Source organism: Grammomys surdaster, unplaced genomic scaffold (genome assembly GCF_004785775.1).
Source record: "Grammomys surdaster isolate TR1022 unplaced genomic scaffold, NIH_TR_1.0 126391, whole genome shotgun sequence".
NCBI classification, from domain to species: Eukaryota; Metazoa; Chordata; class Mammalia; order Rodentia; family Muridae; genus Grammomys; species Grammomys surdaster.
In genome coordinates this window covers 34898-57239 of record NW_021621185.1, presented here as the reverse complement: position 1 = coordinate 57239, position 22342 = coordinate 34898, and the positions used below count along the sequence as shown (strand labels likewise).

The 22342-nt window shown below is 40.3% G+C and overlaps 1 protein-coding gene across 1 annotated transcript in view; it reads left to right on the top strand.

Moving 5' to 3' along the window:
• Positions 1-18351, top strand: part of Rhobtb3 (Rho related BTB domain containing 3) — a 47950-nt gene extending 29599 nt beyond the window's left edge. Inside the window, exons 7-12 of the mRNA XM_028760085.1 lie at positions 1633-1745; positions 4663-4783; positions 12341-12514; positions 13977-14143; positions 14848-14944; positions 17922-18351. Coding sequence (XP_028615918.1) covers positions 1633-1745; positions 4663-4783; positions 12341-12514; positions 13977-14143; positions 14848-14944; positions 17922-18037 — 788 coding nt within the window. The 3' untranslated portion in view covers positions 18038-18351. The remainder of the gene's footprint in view (positions 1-1632; positions 1746-4662; positions 4784-12340; positions 12515-13976; positions 14144-14847; positions 14945-17921) is intronic.
• Positions 18352-22342: the final 3991 nt, after the last annotated feature.

Below are 22342 nucleotides of genomic sequence, written 5' to 3'. Positions count from 1 at the left end.
ATGTGAATTATTTTATACTTTGCTTAGTCCCCAGTCTCAATCATGAAAGCATCTGCAGAGTGATGGATACACCAGGAAATGTAGATTAGGAGCAGATAGCAAAGGGTCTTGGTTACCTGCCCCCAGGGGTAGAATGACTGCTTTAATGGCAGAGATAAAGCTGGAATGAGGGCCCCATTACAGTGTCTGTCTGCGGCAGGATGTTTCAGTTTTATTTTTCAAAGTTTGGACCTCCTGTAAGTTATGGGCTAGATGAGGGTAGTTCCTTATGTGGTGGTCTGAATAAGAATGCCCCCCATAGGCTCATATATTTGAATTCTTAGTCACCACAGGGTAGAACTGTTTCAAAGGATTAGAAGGATTAAGAGGATGGCCTTGTTGGAGGGTGTCCAGGACTTTGAAAAGCCCAGGCCCAGGCTCTCTTCCTTGCCCACCTGACTGCAGATCAGGCTGTAGCTCTCAGCCACTTCTCCAGTATCATATGTACTGCCATGTTCCTGCCATGATGATAATGGACTTAACCTCTGAAACTGTAAGCCAGCCCCAATTAGATGCTTTCTTTTATAGGCGCTTACTTGACAGCAATAGAACAGTAACTGAGACACCTTGGAACGCTATAAGCATAAATCATACTTTTTGAAAACTTAGCTTCAATAATAGGATGGATCCCAAGACAGAAGGTCATCAGGGAGCAGGAAGGCTGAGGAGAAGAGTGCTATAGGCCATGTGAGAGGAGCATTTTGGGTAAAGGCCACCTTTTGCTGATCATAAAATAGAATTGCAAGAAAGAAAAGAGTTCACAGAGTATGTGGTAATAGTGGAGGAGCCCAAGAAGAGTAGCTTTGAAGTTGACCAATATGGAGACTAAGTTCATGAAAAAAACAGGCACCCGATATTGACACAGTGGCTGGATCTCAGATGGAGTGTATCAGAGAACCATCTTACTGCCTTTCTCAGGTTAGCTTTGTAGATTTCAGGGCAGGTGTCCCATTCGGAGCCTGACAGTACACAAGGCCTTCTGAACTCATTGTTTTTGCTGTGTGGCTTTCCAGATCAGTGGTAAGTAAGCTTTGCTCTCCACTGGTAGTGATACTATCCAAAATCACATATGAAAGGCCATATCCACCTTTGTCCTGGGAGCAAACAGGCAAGCGGCCAGATCGCTTGTCACAGAAACTCATCCTGGCTGGGGCTGCTACGTCACCTGCCTCAGAAATGGCAGCTGTCAGGGAGGAAGACAATTTACGACAGTGGTTCTCAGCCTTCCTATTGCTGTGAGCCTTTAATACAGTTCTTCATGTTGTGGTGACCCCAACCGTAAGTTACTTTTGTTGCTACCTCCTAACTGTAATTTGCTATGGTTAGGAATCGTAATGTAAATACCTGTGCTTTCTGCTGCTCTTAGGTGACCCCTTTGAGAAAGGATAGTCCCCACAGAGTTTACCATCCAAAAGTTAAGAACCACTAGTTTAGGAGAAGGCAAACAAACTTGTTAAACACAGACTTCAAGAGACATGTTTGCTACAGAAATAAAAATACTGAAGAAGGGAATCATTGATAATCTAAAAAGGGACCCATCTTTTCATACTTTTTACTCACACAGGGAAATCTCATGTATCTAATTCCTTACAGGTGCTTTTCAGTGGGAAGAGCTGGAAGAAGATGTCAGAAGGAAGTTGAAAGATTCAGGGGATGTTTCTGATATAATCGAGAAAGTTAAATGTATTTTAAAAACACCAGGAAAGGTAAATTAATTTGACTCTTAATTATAGCTGGTATACTTTGATGATTATAACATTGAATCATTAGCAAAGTTAAATAATTCATAAATATAAATGTTTTTCCTATGTGTTTCTGTTTAAATGTTTAAAGTATTTAACACAGAAATGTATGTATTTCTTACTAAGACTTTAATTTATGTGGGGATTAAAATGTGTGAGTCATGTCTTTGAAATGTTCATTTGTGAATTCTGTCTTCAGAACACCCCATTGGAGCCCTAGGAACACAGAGACTAGCCTGCCTCTGCCTCTGCCTCCTGAGTGCTGGGATTAGAGGCGTGCTCCCCCCTCACCCCCCACCACCGCCCGACCCATGTTGAGATGGAATCATGCCTGATTCCTGCTCCTATAGCTGGACCTCTAGGAAAGATGCTTTTCCACACTACATTATTTAAATCCAGATAGCTTTGGGGAGTAGCCTTGTTCCTGTGTGAACTTCTCAAGGAGTTCCAAGCAATATAACTAACCAAATAGATGGCTGAGGAGTCTCTTGAGTACATATCAAAGTTAGAAACTGGGTTCAAAGTTATAAAAATACTGATGTTTTATGGCCATAAACTGCAGTGATTTAGATTGTACAGAATCTGTAAAGGTTTTAAACATACATTTGTTAAACTTTAAGACAACTGTATTGTACAATTTAGCCAGTTTATTCTTAATTCAGATTATGTTTTAAGCAAATTGGCTATAGTAGATTAAAAAGATAAGCTGTGTACAATGCTTAGGAAAATATAGATTTTCTTTAAATATAAGAAAAATATTCCTTTAGTTATTTTTTAGAGATGATTTAATTCTACAGCTACATTATCAACATTTTTTAGTTAATAGTTGAACAATGTAATAGTTTTTCATTCCCTGATTTTAAAAGCTGTTCTTACCTTCACTTGGTATGTGTGTATACACATGCACACAGAGGTGGAGTTGAGAGGAGTTGCTTCTTCCTTCCACCATGCGGGCTCTAGGGATTAAACTCAGACAGCAGTTGTTTGTTCACTGAGACATCCCTCTGCATGCCCCTTCCCCTTTGAGACAACTGCTCGTTATATAATCCAGGCTGACTTCAGTTCTCTTTGTAGCCCAGGCTAGCCTCAAACTTGTGACTTCCCTGTAGCTTCTCTGGTGCTTGTCTTACATATATGCAGCCATACCTGGCTTGTACTTTCATGAAGATTTTTAATTTTATTTGAGAAAAAAATTAATGGAGAAAAAAAATTAAGAGGTAAGATCTTTGGTTTCAGTAACACCACCATTCAGCAAGTATCCACAGGCTAGCCAGCCTTATAGGAATGATTAAAGGTTAGTAATATCTCTCTTTCAACCCTAACTCAACTAAGTAACCCTTTAAAAATGCACAAATAGTTGCATTATGTTTATTAAAATAGTCTGATGAGTTAATGTGTGAACCAGGAGAAAATACCCGCCATGTCACACATGCTTCATATGTTGTGGAAGAGTCACTGTGATCAAATTCATAACCTTTATCTACATGGGATATGCAGGGGCTGGTGTTCTGAACATATATCTTTTTCTTTCTCTGATATGGCAAGTGTTCCTTTGAGATACTGAGAGTTCTATCACCTCTGAGTGGAGAAGGGACTGTGATTCCGTGACCTTCTCATCCACCCTTCCATCCTTTCTGTTTACCAAGTGTGTCATAGGAGTATAACACAGCACTGAGTTGGCACTTGGGAACGTGGATTTAACTTCTGAGTGTGTAATCAATTATGGCTACAGCTTTGAGCAGTTCAGGTTTTCCTTTTAAAATGGAACAAAACAAGGCACTGCAGGCCTCACCAGCTCTCTGATTACTGGTGGGTTTGGCTGTCACTCTTCTATGTGTGCTAATCATTTGTCTTCTAACTGCTGGTCCCCCAGTGGGGGCTGTGGTGGAGGGTTGAGGCTGACAATGGAGGACTGGGACCTGTTACTTCTTTCCCTACTACCATGTTTGCTTGTGGGGTTCATACTAGAGTCGGTTTTCTTTTTTCTTGCCAAGAGGACAGTATCCTTTTCTTCCTTCATAAAAGATTGGAAACGTCCCTTCAAAGTAGATGAGCATAGGTAGACACTTCAGCATCACTTGTTCTGATTGCCACAGTCTGACATGTGACTTCTTAAGGACAGAGGTTCCGAATTTCCCAGCACGGGAGTTCCCATGAGGATGAGATTGTGAAATCCAGCCAAGGATCTGATGATGTCAGCAATAATTAGTAAAATAATTTCAATAAGAGCCATAACTAAGTGGTTCCAAATGAGGGATTATGGCCATACAATCTATGGATGCAGTCCTAATTTAGATAACTCTACTTGAAAATGTTAGGACTTGGCTTATTTCATTGTAAAGAAAAAACAGAGAAGATACAGAAGAAAAGGATGGAGGCAAGCTGGCCTCTGGTTTCTTGGATAGAGGTGGGTGTCTTCATAGACCTCAGGGACAAACAAGGTGCCAAAGCTGAGGCAGACCAAGGCACTTCGAGGAGGCCAGCAGCTGGGTGGGGACAGAATTTTCTGTAGGCCCAAATTGTATTCAAATTGAAATTGACTACTCAAGATTTTTTTTTTTTTAGTGTTCATTCTTTAGGAGAAGGCCTCGTTAAGCCGTCCAAGGACATGTGCGATAAGGAAACACATATTTACGCCCTGCTGCGTGAGGGATCCAGGATCCCAAGGTTCCCTGGCCACCACTTAGTGAGTGGCCTGGTGCTACTCAGAGACAGGCAGCAGATGAAGTGCTCCAGGGAATGTCCCCCTCAGAGATGTGATTAGAGGTGCCATCATGAAGCAATTGTGATTTCCTGTCTGTGGGGTTTTTGTTTGTTTGTTTGTTTGTTGTCAAAGCAAAATGAATAGCTTTCCTCTTTGTGCTGTGCTTTCTCTTGATAGATTAATTGCCTGAGGAATTGCAAGACCTACCAAGCCAGGAAGCCTTTGTGGTTTTATAATACGTCTCTCAAGTTTTTCCTTAATAAACCGATGCTTGCCGATGTTGTCTTTGAAATACAAGGTATGGTTCAGCTGTGACAGAAGTCACTCTGCATTTTTATTTCTTACTTGCTCCCCTCAGAGTTCTAGTTCAGCTCTAAATACATAAAGTAATACCAACTGATTCATAAGAAAATCACTTTATAAACTAAGAAAAGGAGTTTATATTTCCCCTCTGTCCATATCTCACCTCCTCATCTGGGATGGAGGATGATCTTTAATGTGTCACCTCTGTTTTCATTTCTGTGTTTCTTAAGGTCCTGTTTTTAATTCATCTGAAGCCAGCTCTCATTATCTCTTGCTTGGTTTATTTGATTTTTTAAAAAATTTAAAAAATTGTCTGACCTACATCAGGCATCCAGTTACTGCTGAATGTGTCCCTGGCAGCACTGTGAGAATTGCTATCACTAGAGCAACTGAAAATTTCCTCTTATCTCTGTGGGAAATAATGATGCCTAATTTTAATAAAGATGAGCTGTCTTGGAAGCCCATTGCTGATTACTTGCATGGATAATTCTGCCACATTATTAGATTAAATGCATAGTCTTAAAGATGAATTGTCTTCAATTACACAAGGATGGAAGGAGTTGTTTGCAAATAAATTAAGTAGAACTTTAGATGTGCCATTGTAAAGCGGGAGATGTAATTCTAATTTTGGGATGGAAGTGTGTGGCAGCTAGCATAGCATTTACTCTTCAGTACCTTTCCCCAGCAATATCTCCCTGCTTTTAACTTTGCTCCTATGTCAAGAAAACTAGTGACCTTTTTTACAAAGCTCTGTTAGCAGCACCATATGTAGTGTGAGCCTGGGACTCTGAAAGTGGGACAGTAAGAGAGACCTTGAGATATATTTAAAATGTGGCAGGGGAGACAAGAAGAAGCCATAGACTATAGCTCTCTCATTGGGTTAAAAGACCCACAGCTGACTAACCATTCACTGACAGTGGTACACTTAGATTTATTAACTGCCAAAATGAAAAGTCCTAAGCATCTGTCTGAAGCCAGCTTCATAACACTCATTTGTAGGTGGAGAAAGTATCCTTAGAGGCCCAGCCAGTGGCAGTCCCAGAACTAGCTCCTTGGGGAATACTGTTGATGAAGGCATTTTTCTGTAGACCAGAGAAACACCAGGATGGATGGCTTAGCAGTGTCTCATTCCAACAGAAAACACACATCCATTGTTATGAAGAAATTTAACCTATAAACTAGAAAGATTTCTATCTTTACCAAATTAGTCATCTCAAGTCTGTTTTCAAAGAATTTCTGTGTTCTGAAGGTAACTGATGGTGCTGGAGCTAGCACAGTACTCTTTGCCAAATGACTTCTCATGGGTCACTGAGTTCCTTTAACCACATCCATGATGTCGGCTGATTAGTCACATGCTGAACCGACTCTGAAAGATCCCCAAGAGTTCTGGGGCACACAACTTAGAGTAGGCTTCCCATGAGGAGTAAGTGTGCTGAGAGGGTGATCTGAAGTGTGTGTGGTAAGCATAAATGTGGTGAACATACATGTGCTCTTCCTAAATATAGGCTGAGAAGAATATTCTGAGGAATGTCTTCCAAGATCTGTGTGTTAAACAAGTTGGCATTTGTGGGTCTCCTGGATGGTGCTTGCCTAATAGTTGTATAGCGAAGGCTAGCCAGTTCCTTACCACTTGCACAGTATTGATACATCTAACATACAATACAGTCAGCCCAGAATTTTTTTTTTAAATTTTAAACAGAGTATCTGGCTATACTGGAGCTCACTGTGTAGACCAGCCTATCCTTGAACTCAAAGAACTCTGCCTTCCTCTGCCTCCCAAGTGCTGAAATTAAAGACATGTACCACTACACCTGGCCGTAGAATTTTTATTTATTTATTTATTTATTTATTTTTTATTTATTAAGATATGGTCAAGTTCTAGTTTTTTTGGCTGTCCCCCACAGAAAAGGAAAGCGGGATCATTGTCAGGATGGGAGGTTGCTGGTTGTGATATAATCAAGGAAATGGGAAGATGGGGCTCTTTAGGAAGGGGGAGGGAGGTAAATCCAGAAGCAGGAGGGAAAGGGTAGAAGAACAATAAGGATACCTGAAGAAGCCACAAGAAATCATAAATTAAGCATTTAACTAAAAGACCAGATACATGCAGTTCTGTGTATAAGTTTAAGACATATTTAGTCTTAAAATTAACCATTTAACTAAAAGACCAGGTACATGCAGTTCTGTGTACAAGTACACATATTTAGTCTTAAAATTAAGCATTTAACTAAAAGACCAGATACATGCAGTCCTGTGTATAAGTATGCATATTTAGTCTTAATACATATTTAGTCTTAATGAACTCTTTCATCTGAGCTGATGGTATTACCGAAAACAATTCTAATATCACACATGAGAAGTTTGCTTTCGAGTTGTTGGCCAGGGCTATTCAAGAGACTACCAAAACATCCAGCCTATTGCATCAAGGAAGCTTCCAACGGAGGGGAGCAGCCAGCAGTCTCACATAGCTCTGACACCTGTGAAGCATGTCACTGAACAGCGTGGCACAGTGACCCTGGCACAGTGACCCTGAGGGATGCATACCTTGGGGGGAGCCAACAGCTCTGTAATTGGATTTAAGATCAACAAGAAGGAAACTGTGCCTGGGACTGGAACCCTAGTTAACTACTCAGGACTGGTGACATCGTGGGGACATCATTGTTATTGGAGGAAAACCTCCAACCAGCGTAATTAAAGCAGCATAATGCCTAATAACAATTTATAAATATTTGTAGTTCTCACTCTTCCTCAAGGAAACTTCTCCAACAGATGGAGACCACTACAGAAAACCACAACCAATCAAGATGCAGAGTTGTGGAGCCCAGTCCCAACTTACAAATCTACAAAACATTCCTGCATGTAAGGCTGAAGGAACATTGTAGAAGAGGAAGCAGAACGATTGGAAAAGCCAAGGATCAGGGAGTTTACTGTGAGGTTGTGTCTCTTAGTAAGATCAGAAGCTGTAAATAAAGTCTCGACAACACGACTGCCCAGACTTGAGTTGAACGAGGATGACATCAATAGTTGTGTCAAAGTGGATAGAGAAAAGCCCGTAAGGCCTCATCCTTCACAAAGAACTGTCGGCAACTGAGGAAAGTGGGGAGCAGGAGAGTTGGTCTTTCCTAGGGAAGAACATACCAATTGGTTGTTCAGTGCCAGTAATTAGCCCTGAACATTATGTAGACTGAGCAGGTTAAAGTCAGGGATATATATGTATGTACATATATGAATTCAATAATAATTAGTGAAAAAAGAAGTCATAAATTTGGAGAGCACAGGGAGGTATATGGGATGGTTTGGAGGGAGAAAAAAAGAAATGTAATTATATTATAAACTCAAAGAGTGATTTGAGTTATGTTACACCATAACAAACAAATGAATTTCAAACCAAGCAAACAACAGAACAACTATCAAGGTGAGGCTTATGAGTTAGCCCAGTGGGTAGAGGTTTTGTCATCAACCATACAACCTGAGTTTGATCCCTGGAGAACATGTAGTAGATGCTGAAAGCCAATTCCCACAAGTTGTCTTTTGACCTCCACCTGACTGTTGGGGCACACAATAAATAAATAAATAAATAAATAAATAAATAAATAAATAAATAGCGTAACTTTTGCAAAGGTGAGTGGCTATCCATAGGACCAATGCCTGAAGCTATGTGCACATGCTGCACATGATCAGATAGGCAAGCCAAGTTCTGCACATGAGGGTGAGTGGAGCAGGCAGAAAGGGCCATGGAGTGGCAGAGCAGATGAAAAGCAAGAGATTAAAAAGGAAAGAATCTCTACTTTCCATGTGCTGCATATTTCTTCAAAAACCTTCTCAGCAGGTTATGGTGACATAATGCTTGGTGCCAATACCTCCTATGCTAATTATAAACAGGGTAATGTCTGCTATGCAAATGTGGGAGCCACAGCACAGCTCCGCACAAGTTTTTGTAGGTGGCTTTATGTGCTTGTGGTTCTCTCCTTTTGGCTTTGTTGTGAGATGCTTAATATCTTGTCCTTTCTTTGGTGCAGGTACCTTCCTTGTGCTGGGGTTTTCCTTCTAGGATACTCTGTAGGGCTGGATTGGTAGATACTGTTTGAATTTGGTTTTACCCTGGAATATTTTGTTTTCTCCATCTATGTCTGGGTTGTCATTTGTGTTCTCTTAGAGTCTGTATGACCTCTGACCAGCCTCTTCTGGCTTTCATAGCCTCTGTTCAGAAGTCTGGTGTAATTCTCATAGGTCTACCTTTGTATGTTACTTGGCCCTTTTCCCTTGAAGCTTCTAATACTCTTTCTTTGTTCTGTGTGTTTAGTGTTTTGATTATTATGTGACGAGAGGATTTTCTTTTCTGGTCCCATTTATTTGGTGTTCTATAGGCTTCTTGTACCTTTATGGCCATCTCTTTCTTTAGGTTGGAGAAGTTTTCTTCTATTATTTTGTTAAAAACATTTCGGGTCCTTTAAGCTGGGAGTCTTCATTCTCCTCTATTCCGATAATTCTTAGATTTTTTTCTTTTCATTGTATCGTGAATTTCTTGGATGCTTTGGGTTAGGAGTTTTTATGTTTTGATTTTGTTTGTCAGTTGTGTCAATCTCTTCTATGGTATCTTCTACACCTGAGATTCTCTCTTCTATCTCTTGTATTCTGTTGGTGATACTTACATCTGTAATTCCTGGCCTCTTTCCTAGGTTTTCCATTTCTAGGTTTTCCTCCATTTGTGTTGGTTTGGTCCCCAGAACCTATGATGACTATCTATAACTGTACTTTCAAAGGATCTTAAGCTGTCTGCTGGCTTCCATAGGTACACACACATCACACACGGGAAAAAACAACAGAAAACAGGTAACCGTACGTAGTTAGGTACATTTTCACAACATAAGTGTTTTGTTTTGTTTTTCGAGACAGGGTTTCCCTGTATAGCCCTGACTGTCCTGGAATTCACTCTGTAGACCAGGCTGGCCTCAAACTCAGAAATCTGCCTGCCTCTGCCTCCCAAGTGCTGGGATTAAAGGCATGTGCCACCTCTGGCTGGCCACAACATAAGTTTTAAAACAGCAAAGTAGTTAATTAAACGGTTGTGAAATAGAATTTCATATTACCTTCACTGAAAGTATAATGGTTTTTAAAACTAAATTCTAATCTTTAAATGGATCTGAAATCAGCCAGACATATCTTTATACACCACATCTACACCATGCTTGTAATTTCAGTGCTTGAGAGCAAGGACAGGCAGACTCTGGTGGCTTGCTGCTCTGGAACGCAAAACAGAGTTCCAGGTTCAGTGAGAGAGCCTGTTTCAAATAAATATATAGATAGATAAATAAATAAATAAATAAATAAATAAGAAATTGAATCCTGATGTCCACCTCTGGCACATACATGTGTGTATACACTGATGCATGCGTGTGTACACACACACACACACACTATACTCACAGGTACTGAAGCTGGTGTGACATTTTCAATATTGTCTTATAGCATTATCAACAGAAAGCTCTGTTAAAGCTTCAAGCCCTGCTTATTAAATCCGTCCGTCTACTATCCACTTGATATTTTTAGTCAGTCTTAATTCATCTGCTTAATTCAAATGATAGACCATCTAATTTGTTTAAGCTATGCTCCTATTTTTCAAATGATGCTCTATTTATCTTGAAGTAGTTTAAAACCTAAAATCGTAAGTCAAATTGCATTGCCAATCTGAATTCCTTGTTAGTTGGTATCTACAGATATACCCAGCATGCTTTAATGATGGAAGCTGGTCCTTTTGGTAAACGATACTGCTACACTGTGTTGTGGGGATGAAGGGAAGATGCAGTGGACAGATGTTGTTTGCTGGTGGGAACAGGATGCTCTCAAGCTGTCTCCTTGCTCCTGGGACTGTGGCTATGCGAAATCACAGTGATAACCTGTGGGTTCAGTTGGCAGAGCAGGATCAGTGGTTGATTAATGAGCCTGAGGAAATATTGGCTTTGGGAAATATCTGTGACTTTAGATGGACCTCTTTTCTTCCTAGGACAAGAAGTATTTTGCTTGGATTTAGAGAGGTTGAAGAACCAATAAATTGTAACTATTTTAAAAGAGAATATATACATATGATAAATGTTATGAAATCAGACAATATATGAGTAAATTATTGGGCAGAACATTGCGGTTTGGCTCATTGCATTTCTTTCTGGAAGGGGCAGCTTTGTGGTTCCCACTGGTTCTGGGGTCCTCCATAACTTGAATCCACACTCTGCCTTCCTTATCTTGTTATCTTCCATTGTAGTGCCTGGGAAGTATTAATGAATACCCAAAAACCAGACGGAGCCAATCCGATGCAAATCATAACAGAGTCTTTATTTGAGCTAGCTCAGGACCTTCAGCTCACACAGGAAGGTTCTGGTGGAGAGCAGCCCCAAATAGGTATCAGGGTAGGGCTTTATAGAAAGAAACAAGGGGGTCGAGGTAAGTGTTTCTAGCGAGGCAAGCATCTAATTGGGGAGCTACTGAGGCCTTTTAGCATAATAGCCTGGTGCTGGGAGTCAAACCATATACTTAATTTCTGCTCTTCCCTCTGCATTGGTGGTCATGAGGCAGGGGGCTGGCTTGTTGACAATTAACTTGGAAATGCTGGATTTGTTGTGGTTAGCCTAGAAATTGGAGCTAGGCTCTGGTTTTGTTGGAGGCTGGGAGGCTGGGGGTGGGGAGAGGGTGTAACTTGGAAACTAATGCCTGTTAGTTTACCTGAGCTCAAGTTCTCTAAAATATTTTAAAGTCTGAACTTAAAAGATTAGGTTTCTCACCATTTCCGTCACCATGATGGTGGGTGTTCTGATCTGTGGGACTGAAGGCTGTTATGTGGATTTGTGCTCTCCTTACATGGTCCGCATTATAACAACAGGAACCTCATGAGTTCATGTCATCACATCTAGTGCTGTTTTTGTGAAGTGAAACAATATCTGGAAAACTTAACACTTTCCCTAGAGAGTTAGTGTTGAGCTCAGGGACTCCTCATTTCACAGAAAAGACCCTGCTTGTGTACAGCAGTGGGAGGATGGTCATCACCTCTCCAGTGTCCCCAAGGTCAAGACTGAGCTCCTCCGCTTGGCTCTGGAGAGCTTCTTGGCCATTCTTCCTGTGAGGTAGGCTGTCTGGTTTGCTTTGCAGTTTTCCTTTTCTGGTGTGAGGAAGCCTGACCAAGGCAGTTCTGTGAGGTTGGTCACAAGGTAATGATCTGTTTTCCTGGGCGGTACATGAGCAGAGGTGGCAGTATTTCAAGCTAGTCAGGACAGCTAGATGCTGTTCTCAAAACACAAGGCAAGATTTGCCATTTCAGTTCTTTGGTCTTAAGGAAATCTAAACTAACAACTGTTTGTCTAGTTTGTAGATTGTTAGGTTCTAAGGCAAGGTTTAAACTCTTTCTGTTTCTCGGCTGTTGTAAGAAGCCTCTGGAGCAATGCCAGTTATCTCCCCAGTGTAGCTTCCACACAGCAGCCCAGCCTGTCATGGCACTCCAGTTAGAGCATGCTGGAAACTCTACAGCATTACAGTTCTTGATTTGTTTACCTCTTTCACTTTTCAGGAGCAACTGTGCCAGCCCACAGGGCCATCTTGGTGGCACGGTGTGAAGTGATGGCCGCCATGTTTAATGGTAATTATATGGAAGCCAAGAGTGTACTGATTCCAGTTTATGGTGTTTCCAAAGAGACGTTCTTGTCATTTTTAGAATACTTATACACAGACTCTTGTTCCCCAGGTACGCATTATCCATGATACAAGACAATATCTCATCATGCTTTCTTCTTACTAGTTTTGATAGATTGCTCTCTATCAAATCTGTTTTAAGGTCTATTGGAGTTGATACTGTGGCATCTGCTGAGCAGTCTGGAGTTGAGATAGGGAGAACATTGCATTCTTAGTTAGCAAAAATAGAAGAGCAGCGCTTAAGAGCTTTCTGTGCACTCACATGTCCTAGCTGACACTAACAGCAAGGTTACTCATTACTCTAGATACCTGGGAACAGTTATTTGGGGTACCTAGTGACTGCTCTAATTTTAGAGTTTAGGGCGCACTCCCTCTTTAATAATAAATAAAAAGGATAGACAATAATTTTATAGTCCTCACATCTGGTTGAGAGATTCTTCAGGACTTTTAATACTGTGAGAATCCTGTGATCTTTCTGGCTCTGAGAATGTAGGATATTTCAAGGCTGCTCTGACTTCCAAAGTCAGACTCCCATAAAATTGGCATAAGTGACAACATTCCCTGAGATGTCTAGAATCCCGGTAGGTTATAGGATTTATTTCTAAATTCACTAACCAAATGCTTTTATTGATCATCACACACTAGTAATGTTAATAATAGTTAATAATGTGTACAGCTACATGCTAGAACAGGTCTTGAGAGATTATCATAGCACAATCCTTTGAACAAGGTGCAGAAGCCCCTTAGACTGGTTTATCCCATTTGTCCACCAGATGGCGCCCTCCTCAAACACGGCTCAAATGAGAAAATTCCTTCTGTAGTCAATTGTCTCAGTCTTCCTTCCCACTTCTGTTTTGGAGTTGCTAATGCCAATATTTATAAGGATTGGCTTGTTATTTTTGCTTAGCGAAATGAAAATATTGGCTATTAGTGGAAATAAGTGTTATTATTTTCTCAATGGGAATTTGAATACTTAATAAAAAATTTGATCACTAATCAGAAAAAATGCTTAGGAAAGTAATAGCAACTATAGGGCAAACACTTTAAGAATTAAAAGGGTAGCCGGGTGGTGGTGGCGCACGCCTTTAATCCCAGCACTTGGGAGGCAGAGGCAAGCGGATTTCTGATTTAGAGGCCAGCCTGGTCTACAGAGTGAGTTCCAGGATAGCCAGAACTACACAGAGAAACCTTGTCTCGAAAAACAAGAAAAAAAAAACAAAAAACAAACAAAAAAAAGAATTAAAAGAGTATTTGGGGAAAATTAATCAAAATGAAAAGTCAGAGTTAAGTTAAATACTAGTGTTTATGTGTGTGCATATTCGAGCATTATTTAATCAATTAAAAGTGGAAATTGTTGGTCTATTTATATTAAGTATTGCCAAAATAACAATGTTGTTGGTGTCATAGTTACAATGGGATATAATAAATGTAAGAAGTAGAAGTACGCACCAGTGATGTGTGTTTTCTTTTTGTCTCTCAGAGCAATAGTCTAACCGTCCGTCTTCTTTCACTAGCTGGCATTTTCCAGGCCATGTGTCTCCTGATCTGTGCTGAGATGTACCAAGTCTCCAGACTACAGCACATCTGTGAGCTGTTCATCATCACACAGCTGCAGAGTATGCCGAGCAGGGAGCTGGCCTCCATGAACCTCGACATTGTGGACCTGCTCAAAAAGGCCAAGGTGCTTGGCACTGGGGTTGGGTGGGGGTGGGACTTTTTTTTATTTAAAATACACATATACTACTTTAATTCTTCTGTGTTTTAACAGCAATATCAAGTCTAGTATTCCTTTGAAAGTTTGACTGAACAAGGCTACAGTTTTTTGCACTGGTTTTTACGGAGAAGTAATTTTGAAACATTAGGTTAGAAGTTATGTCTACGTCATTTTTTTCAGTAGTGGCTCCTCAAGTGTGGCTGTGCTGTGAACATTGGTATAATAGGATGCAGAATTTTCTTCTTACATTACAAAAAAGAAAATGGCAGGATTTTTCTGTATATACCAACTGACATAGTTACCCAAACTCTTTTTTCCCTCATTCTTTCATTTATTAATTTCCTGAGTATCTTTCTGAGTTCAGTGGTATGGTGAACATTTGTTGAATTCTGTGTTAGGAATCTAGGAAAATTAAAAGTGTGAAGTTGGGCATCACTTCACTGGCTTCTGGCTCCTTCCATGCCCGGGACCTCGCTGTTAAGAATGGCACTCCTACTAATTGTAGGAACACATGCAGTTTGCACAAGTCACTGACAAGCTGTGGTTAGAGAGCCCTGAGCACGTGGGAGCTGAAGAGCACACAGCAGACCTGCGCCTCCGAGCGAGCGAGCGAGCGAGCGTGTGGTGAGCAGAACAGAAGTGGAATGCCTTTCCCTTTTCGTTTCTTGCAGTTTCACCACTCGGACTGCCTCTCCACCTGGCTGCTTCATTTCATAGCTACTAACTACCTCATATTCAGCCAAAAGCCCGAATTCCAAGACCTTTCAGGTACATTGCTGATTTCTTCATTGAAAAGAAAATGTTACAGCCTTCATTTCAGTTCGAGACATAATTAATAGAAACCAATTAATTAATTGGTTTACCATGAGAACATAAATGTAATGCTGCCCACTTCCTTTTAATTCCACTGTGTAACTGAGGGCACTTCAGCTTTAGTCGCCTGTGTTTTGTGAGCAGCGTAGCCTTGGTTACACAAGACATTTTCTAATGATTATTTTATAGTGCTTATTCATGTTTAATTTGTTTTCTGGTAGGAGAGTTAAGGTGACAGGTGTCCTCAGGTACCACTTAGCTGTGATAAATGAGACCTTATTCAGTCAGGAGCAAACTTTAAATAATATATGTTTGAACTTTTTCCTTTTCATAGAAATATAACTATTGTTTATAAGATGCCATCTTTAATACTTAGAGAATCTATATGTATATAACTACGTAGGAGCTTTGGAATAACAGTTTTCTTATTGATCACATATTATGGTACTTTATATGGAATTACTGGAGGTAATTGCAGGGTGATTTCTGAGGTAACGGATAAGGATGAAGATGAGGCAGCCAGGCATGGCAGGGTGAGCTCAGGATCTCTGCCTTGGAAACTGGAGGCAATAGGATCCAGAGAGTTCAAGACCAGTCTCAGCCTCGGAAGTAACGAAGGGTGAGATTTCCTGGAACTGCAAAGTAGGAAGGAAAACAAGGTGGGGTGTTTGTCAGAGTAGGGGATTCATGAAAAGGGCAGGAAAGAGTGCCAGTCAAGGACAGGGAACTCTATGGAGATGGCTGAAGGTTTGGGAAAGGCCATAGAGGGAATAAGGCTGAGCAGGGAAGTGGAGGGGAAGAGAATGAAAGGGCAGATCCAGAGCTCTGGGCTCCCCTCCACTTCAGAGAACCCATGTTGTCTGTGTCATGTCTTAGTGGTGACACACAAGACTGAAACCCTCCTTGGCCTCTTTTTGCTCTACATGCTCTCAATGAAACGTGGCATCGAAGATTCTTACCTTTGGTTTTTGATGGATATATTCAGTCAGTTAACAAAATTGTGTACCTATTATCAGCCTGTCCTTTAGCTTGGCACTCAGGTGTTAAAACAGTAGTGTAATACAATCAAAGGAAAGCCAAGGGTAGATAACATTCACTCTCTACATTTTACAAGAAAAAAAAAATTGGCTTATAAAGATAAGGTGCTCTGCGTGTACCAGGTACAAGGGGTGTGCTGAGGAGAAGAAGGCTGTTCTCTTAAGACATAACTGAACTTCATTCTGGCTCTAGAGCTGCTAGACAGCCCTCTGGATAACAGAGAATTATGAAATATGCTAATTCTTTAATTATGAACTGGCAACCTATGGGATCAGTGAAGTCTTCCAGGGTTTATTTTTTTTAATTACCATTTAAAATTTTGTTTTTATATAGTACTACCATTTAAAATCTCCAGCCTACCTTCCTGGTAGCTAGGCAGTCAGTGGCTTCCCACAAAGGGCATCTCTCTTCTTGGTGGCCTTCTGCCTGGCCCACTGGCCATCTGCTAGAAAAGGATCTCCTGCCATGGCCAACCTTCCAACCCAGCTAAGTAGCTCATCCCCTACTTAGATTTGTAAAACTAGATTTTTAAGAAGACACACAACAATACACAGGAAAAGCTGAGCCTTGCTGTTGGTGGATTTCTTTTTCTCACATTCGTTTAATTTAGCTAAGTGTTGGGTTGTGTTGTACAGAGTGATTGTTTGGTGCCTGTTTTTAACTGACCGCCAGAGGCCATCTGCTATCACTTTTTCTGTAGTTCTGATTCCCTCCCTCCCTCCTTCCCTCCCTCCCTCCCTCCCTCCCTCCCTCCCTCCCTCCCTCCTTCCCTCTCTTCTTCCCTCCCTCTCTCCCTGTTTCCCTCCCTCTCTCCCTTTTTCCCTTCATTGTTTTGTTTGTTGGTTGGTTTGTCTTTTGAGACAGGGTCTTTTTCTATAGCCCTGGCTGTCCTGGAATTCACTGTGTAGCCCAGGCTGGCCGAGATCCTTCTACCTCTACCCGAGGGACCACCTCACACACTTAGGAGTTCTGTCTTTAAAAGGCCTCCTCATGAAACTGGTTTCACTGAAGAAGCAGCTTGTTTACAGTCGTTTAGATCCTGTAATCAGGACCTTGCTAATCTACATGCTATAAAGTTAAACAGCAGGTGGAGAACTCAGACTGACTAAGCATAATAAAATGCACGTGTATACAGAAGGGAGGGATCCCCAGACCCTTAAATGTTTAAAGTGCTGGGTGTGTCAGAAGGCAGGATGAAGCTTGGGCCTTAACAGTGGAATTCATAAGTGTTCACTGATGAGCTTTGGTAGAAGCCCCTCCAGTCAATAGAGGCAACCTGTACAGGTTATGGGAAGCTAGAGAAGTCGAATCCAGTCACAGATTCATAGACTCTGATGGAGCCGAGCTTGAGCTGAGGACCTGGGCTGAAACCAGGTTCCTATGAAAGTGGTTCCTGAGTGTACAGCCTAAGAGGAGGCCGGAGGAGCAAGCCTGGAAGTTACAGTGTTGCTGACTGGAGCACAGGAAGTAGTACAGGTTACAGTGTGGCAGACTCTGGAGCACAGGAAGTAACACCAAGAATGAGTAGATTAGCTGGTGGCTGTGACTGGATGGGAACTAGAGTCAGGGAAACTATAGAGTGTGAATGGTAGAGTTATCCACAAAGAAAAAATGAACTTGTTATCTAGAGTAAAAGCAGAAGTTTTATTGAAAAAGAAAAGGACAGCAGTCAAATGCTACTTAGTGGAAGAGTATATGTCAGTGTAAATTGTGTAATAGCATAAATCCTGATGGCTTTTTACTGATACTCTATTAAGTGATTATGGAAGGCTATGGGAAGGACTTGGAATATAAGAGACTGAGCTCCTCTGTCATAAGGAAATTAATTGTGGCATTTTGTCTTGTCAAAAAATAAAGTATATGCAATTAACTTTTTTTTCTCTTAAAACTTTAGTGGAAGAACGAAGTTTTGTTGAAAAGCACAGATGGCCATCAAACATGTACTTGAAGCAACTGGCAGAATACAGGAAGTATATCCACTCCCGGAAATGTCGCTGTTTAGTCATGTGACTTGAGCTTTTGCATACATACACTTTTTTATTATTATAAAGAATGGGTACTTCTAGATTCCAGTAAAGTTGTTATGACTAAAATCAATATGTTTTGAAAAATCACCATATAGCTTCTTACAAGTTATCTTTTAGAGACTGTGGTGGTCTTAAAAGGGAACAAAAGCTACTACAGACTTAATTAATGCTTCACTTAGATATAAACTGTTGGACACTGGGTTCTCCTTTAAGTTAACAACATCTAGACCTCTCCTAGTTAAGAGATGTTTGATTTTTTTAAAAAACTCATCTAGGATAAATACAAAAATTTCATCATGTCTGAGTGATTCCTCTACTTAAATAAGGGGCATTTAAAAGCTAAGTGTAACCATGGGATTCAGAGGAGCACTAACCAGTGCAGCATGAAACTGTAGGAATAGAAATTTTCCCAAGACTTTGATAGTCATGTGTCATCTGGTTTCCGGTTCAGTAAGAGTACTTGAATCAATATGATGGCCCCATCTGGACCATCTACCCACATCTGCTTGTCAGTCAGTCTGCAAACCTAAGCAGGCTGGTAGTTATCTCTGTGTAACCTTCTGAAGTCTATGGACTTCCAAACTTAGAAGGGTCTGATATTTGGTTTAGTGCTCTGCTAGTACAGTTGTTAAACTCTTAAAAATGTTTGATGAAGGGCCTGTGTTTTCACTTTACACTGGCTCCCCAAAATTGTGTATATTTTCTAGCAAGAAAAAAAATGCTGAGATACTGTTTTCTTTTCCTTTTTTTGTTTTTTGTTTTTGTTTGCTTTGTTTTTTTAAGATGGGATTTCTCTGTGTAACATCCCTAGCTGTCCTGGAACTTGGCTTATAGACCAGACTGACCTCAAGTCCACAAAGATCTGCTGGGATTAAGGATGTGTGCCACCATGTCTGGCTTAAAATGCTTTTTTCTTGCTCAAACCTTCTCTCTATGGAAGCAGAAAAGTTGCTGATAGCCAGGAAAGAACACTGGCCTTTGGCCACGAGAGCAGAGTGGAGACTCCCATCTTTGGGGAAGCATATATGCCCAAGTGCCTCCACAAAGACCTTTTTTGAAAGTAAGAAATACTGAGATGATTTTTGTTGGTTTTGGAACACTACCCCAGTTCAGGCTGTACCCTAGAAAAGCAAATACTTTATTGATCAATATATAAAGTCAGGAAGTTGGTAAGAATGACTATGATGCACAGTTATAGTGATAATCACTGGAAAGGATGCCTTCTAAAGACTTGAGCATTAAAGCTTAAATATTCTTTATTTTAACTGTCTGTAAAGAATGGGATGCCATTGGCCTGAATTGAGTTCCTTTCAAGGACTGATAGACTATTTGGTATGAAGTTCAAAGCCATCTAGGAAGGTAAATGTAAATCACAGACATGCTAGATGTAGAGACAGTGGTGTCTGGGATAGAACGTAGAGTTGGTTTCTCTCATAGCATATATCTGCAGAAACGATTCTGCAAGATGCTCAAAGGCATGGAAGAAACATGTTATTTATTGTTAATATCATGATCATCCGAAGTTTAGTACTGGGGTATATTTTTCTAATTTCTAGTGATTTTTTTAGTATGTGTATTTTTTCTAACTTTTCAAAAGTTTGATTCAACAGTCTTATCTTGTAGTGTTAGGATTCCATACAGAGAGCCATGTTTTGTGTACCAACCAATACTATCACAATAAAGGGGAAGGAATTCTTGTAGTTAGAATCCCAAGAGAGCTCATTTTAATTATGCTGTATCGATGAAGATTACTGGAATGAATTTTATATTTCTTATTTTAATCACTTGAATGAATCAGCTATTGGCAAATCCCATTTGGTGGCTTAGCATTAGAAAGAACAGATACCTTAGATGATGCCTAGAAGTTCAGCCTTTCATACTCCAAATAATTATGTTCTCCCTCTGTACTGATGACACTTAAAATTCTAAAACTTTATGAAATTGAAGTGAAAAATAGGAGTTGTGAAACGAAGGATTTTCTTGGAAATATTATTTTAACATTTAGATGGATCATAACTAATTCTACTAGGGTGTTTCTCCTGAGTAGGAGTTGAGTTTGAAACTGGTAGACTTGTATGTTAAACATGGAGTGTGACTGGGACAGCCATGAGTCAGAGTATAAATGAATTCTTAAACATTTGAATATAGACTCCTCAGTATTGCTGAATTCACTCAGTGGGAAGTAATAGAAGATTCTAAATCTTTATGAGTGATCTTGGTTAAATTGCTGCTGGTTGTGAGGGTTGTTTCCCAGTCAAAGGTTCTTTCTAGACGGCTAGAGGCTCTGTTTCAATTTCTGCTTCAGACTGTTTACCAAGCATTTTACTTAGAAAGGATACTGCATAGTTGAACTAAGGCTCCTTCTAAACTGGGCTTGCATCCTGTTGTGCATTCTTTGTATGCTGCTGACTATATCCCTGTTCCTACTGCAGGGGACTAGATTTCTAATAGAGAACATTGGCATGGTAGCTGAAGCCCACTCCTGTGCAAACCATACTGGAGCTTCATATTGAGTAGTGGAAGACGTAGAAATCAGATGAATTTCCAAAATGGCCAAACTTTTCAACTATAACTTTACAAATGATACTACAATGATATAGCCAATTAGATTTAAAATGTCTTCAAAAATTACTTTATTTTATTTACAGCATCTGTTTATTGCAACTTTTAATCAGATTTTGCAAAGGGTATGTATGTATTTTAATATAGCCTGACCTGAATTTATATGTTTTTAGCTTTAGTATTTAACCTTTTATAACAAATAAACCATTTTTTAAAAAACAAGTTCAATGAAGTAATCTGTAGTTATATTTCATTCTGGATGTTGATTGCTGAAATGATTTTTGGGAATATTGAGTTTCTCAAGCACAATTATGTTTTATAGACAATTTCCTTTATATAGAAAACCCTGAGTATTGATAGTGTTGTAGATGCCTCGTACATGTAAGATGAGGTAAGGAGATTATGTTACTTTTTATATCTGTGTAGAGGATAAAATAGTCCCCCAGCATGGCAACTGCCTTTATCCAGAAAAGTAATTTTGATAGTTATTTACCATTGAAACTTGCAAATTTGAACGTTGGCTGGGTTCAAGAGTCTATGAACTGGCAAGCTGTTCTGTGTAGTTGAGGAATAAGAGTTTGGAGTTTCCTAGGCCTGAGGAACCCAGATAGGAAAAAGAAGAGCAGCCATAACATAAAGGGCACATTGTGTACAGTGTGGTAAAGCCCTAGTGCAGGTGAACTGCCTGTAAAGCTTGGTCAGTTTACCAAGGGCTCCACAGTAGCTCTGAAGCTAAAATCCTTACAGAAACCTGATCTAGGAATGCAACTCCCTCTTGTGACCTATGGAAGAACTAGGTATATACCTTACCATCTATACCTCTCAGAGCTAGTAAGGGCTTTGGTAAACCTGACTTCTCTCCCAGGGAGAAAATTTGTCCTGTCCTGATATCTTGGATTGTTCATTGAATTTATCTGTATACTTCTGTTGGACCTAAAGATCCAAAGCCAGGGAACACGCTCCTCCAGAAACACTCACGGACAGCAGATTCGATGCAATAACATAAGGTGTATTGATGATCAGATGATAACCAGTGCACTGGGGCTCCCTTACATGCAGGTAAGAGGAACCCCAAACTAAAGCTAAGGGCAGTTTATATACCATTTTCACAGAATCCACAAGGGCAGTTATACAATTACCTCTTAAACAATAACCAAAAAGGCTGACATCAACCGCCATTCCCAAGCCCGGTTTCTAAGTAACTCAGATTATCACATTCTCTTTATAACAGTGAGTGTTAGCTAAGAGGCTTCTGTTTGCCCAGGTGCATTATGTTGAGGGCTCATCTCCCTGATAAACTCTTATCTTGGGCCCTTCTTCCTGGAATATGTGTTTGAGTCTTTGAAATGTGCTCCTCCCGGGCTGTGCCTGGTGGGGTTGGGGGGAAACTCAAACTGAAGGATCTGTTAATTTTAAGTTCAAGCTGAGACCTGAAATTCTTACATTCTTTTTTTTTTTAAACTTTTTTGTTTGTTTTTTGAGAAAAGGTTTCTCTGTGTAGTCCTGGCTGTCCTAGAACTCACTCTGTAGACCAGGCTGGCCTCGAACTCAGAAATCCACCTGCCTCTAAATTCTTACATTCTTATACTTCATACCATATATTCTTTGTGTGCCTTGGGTTAGGTGGGTATTTCCTAATGCAGAATCTTGTATATCCAAGACAACTCATTTTTTTTAAACATATAGAACAGCAAACACCTTTATTACATGAGCTATGAAGGACGGC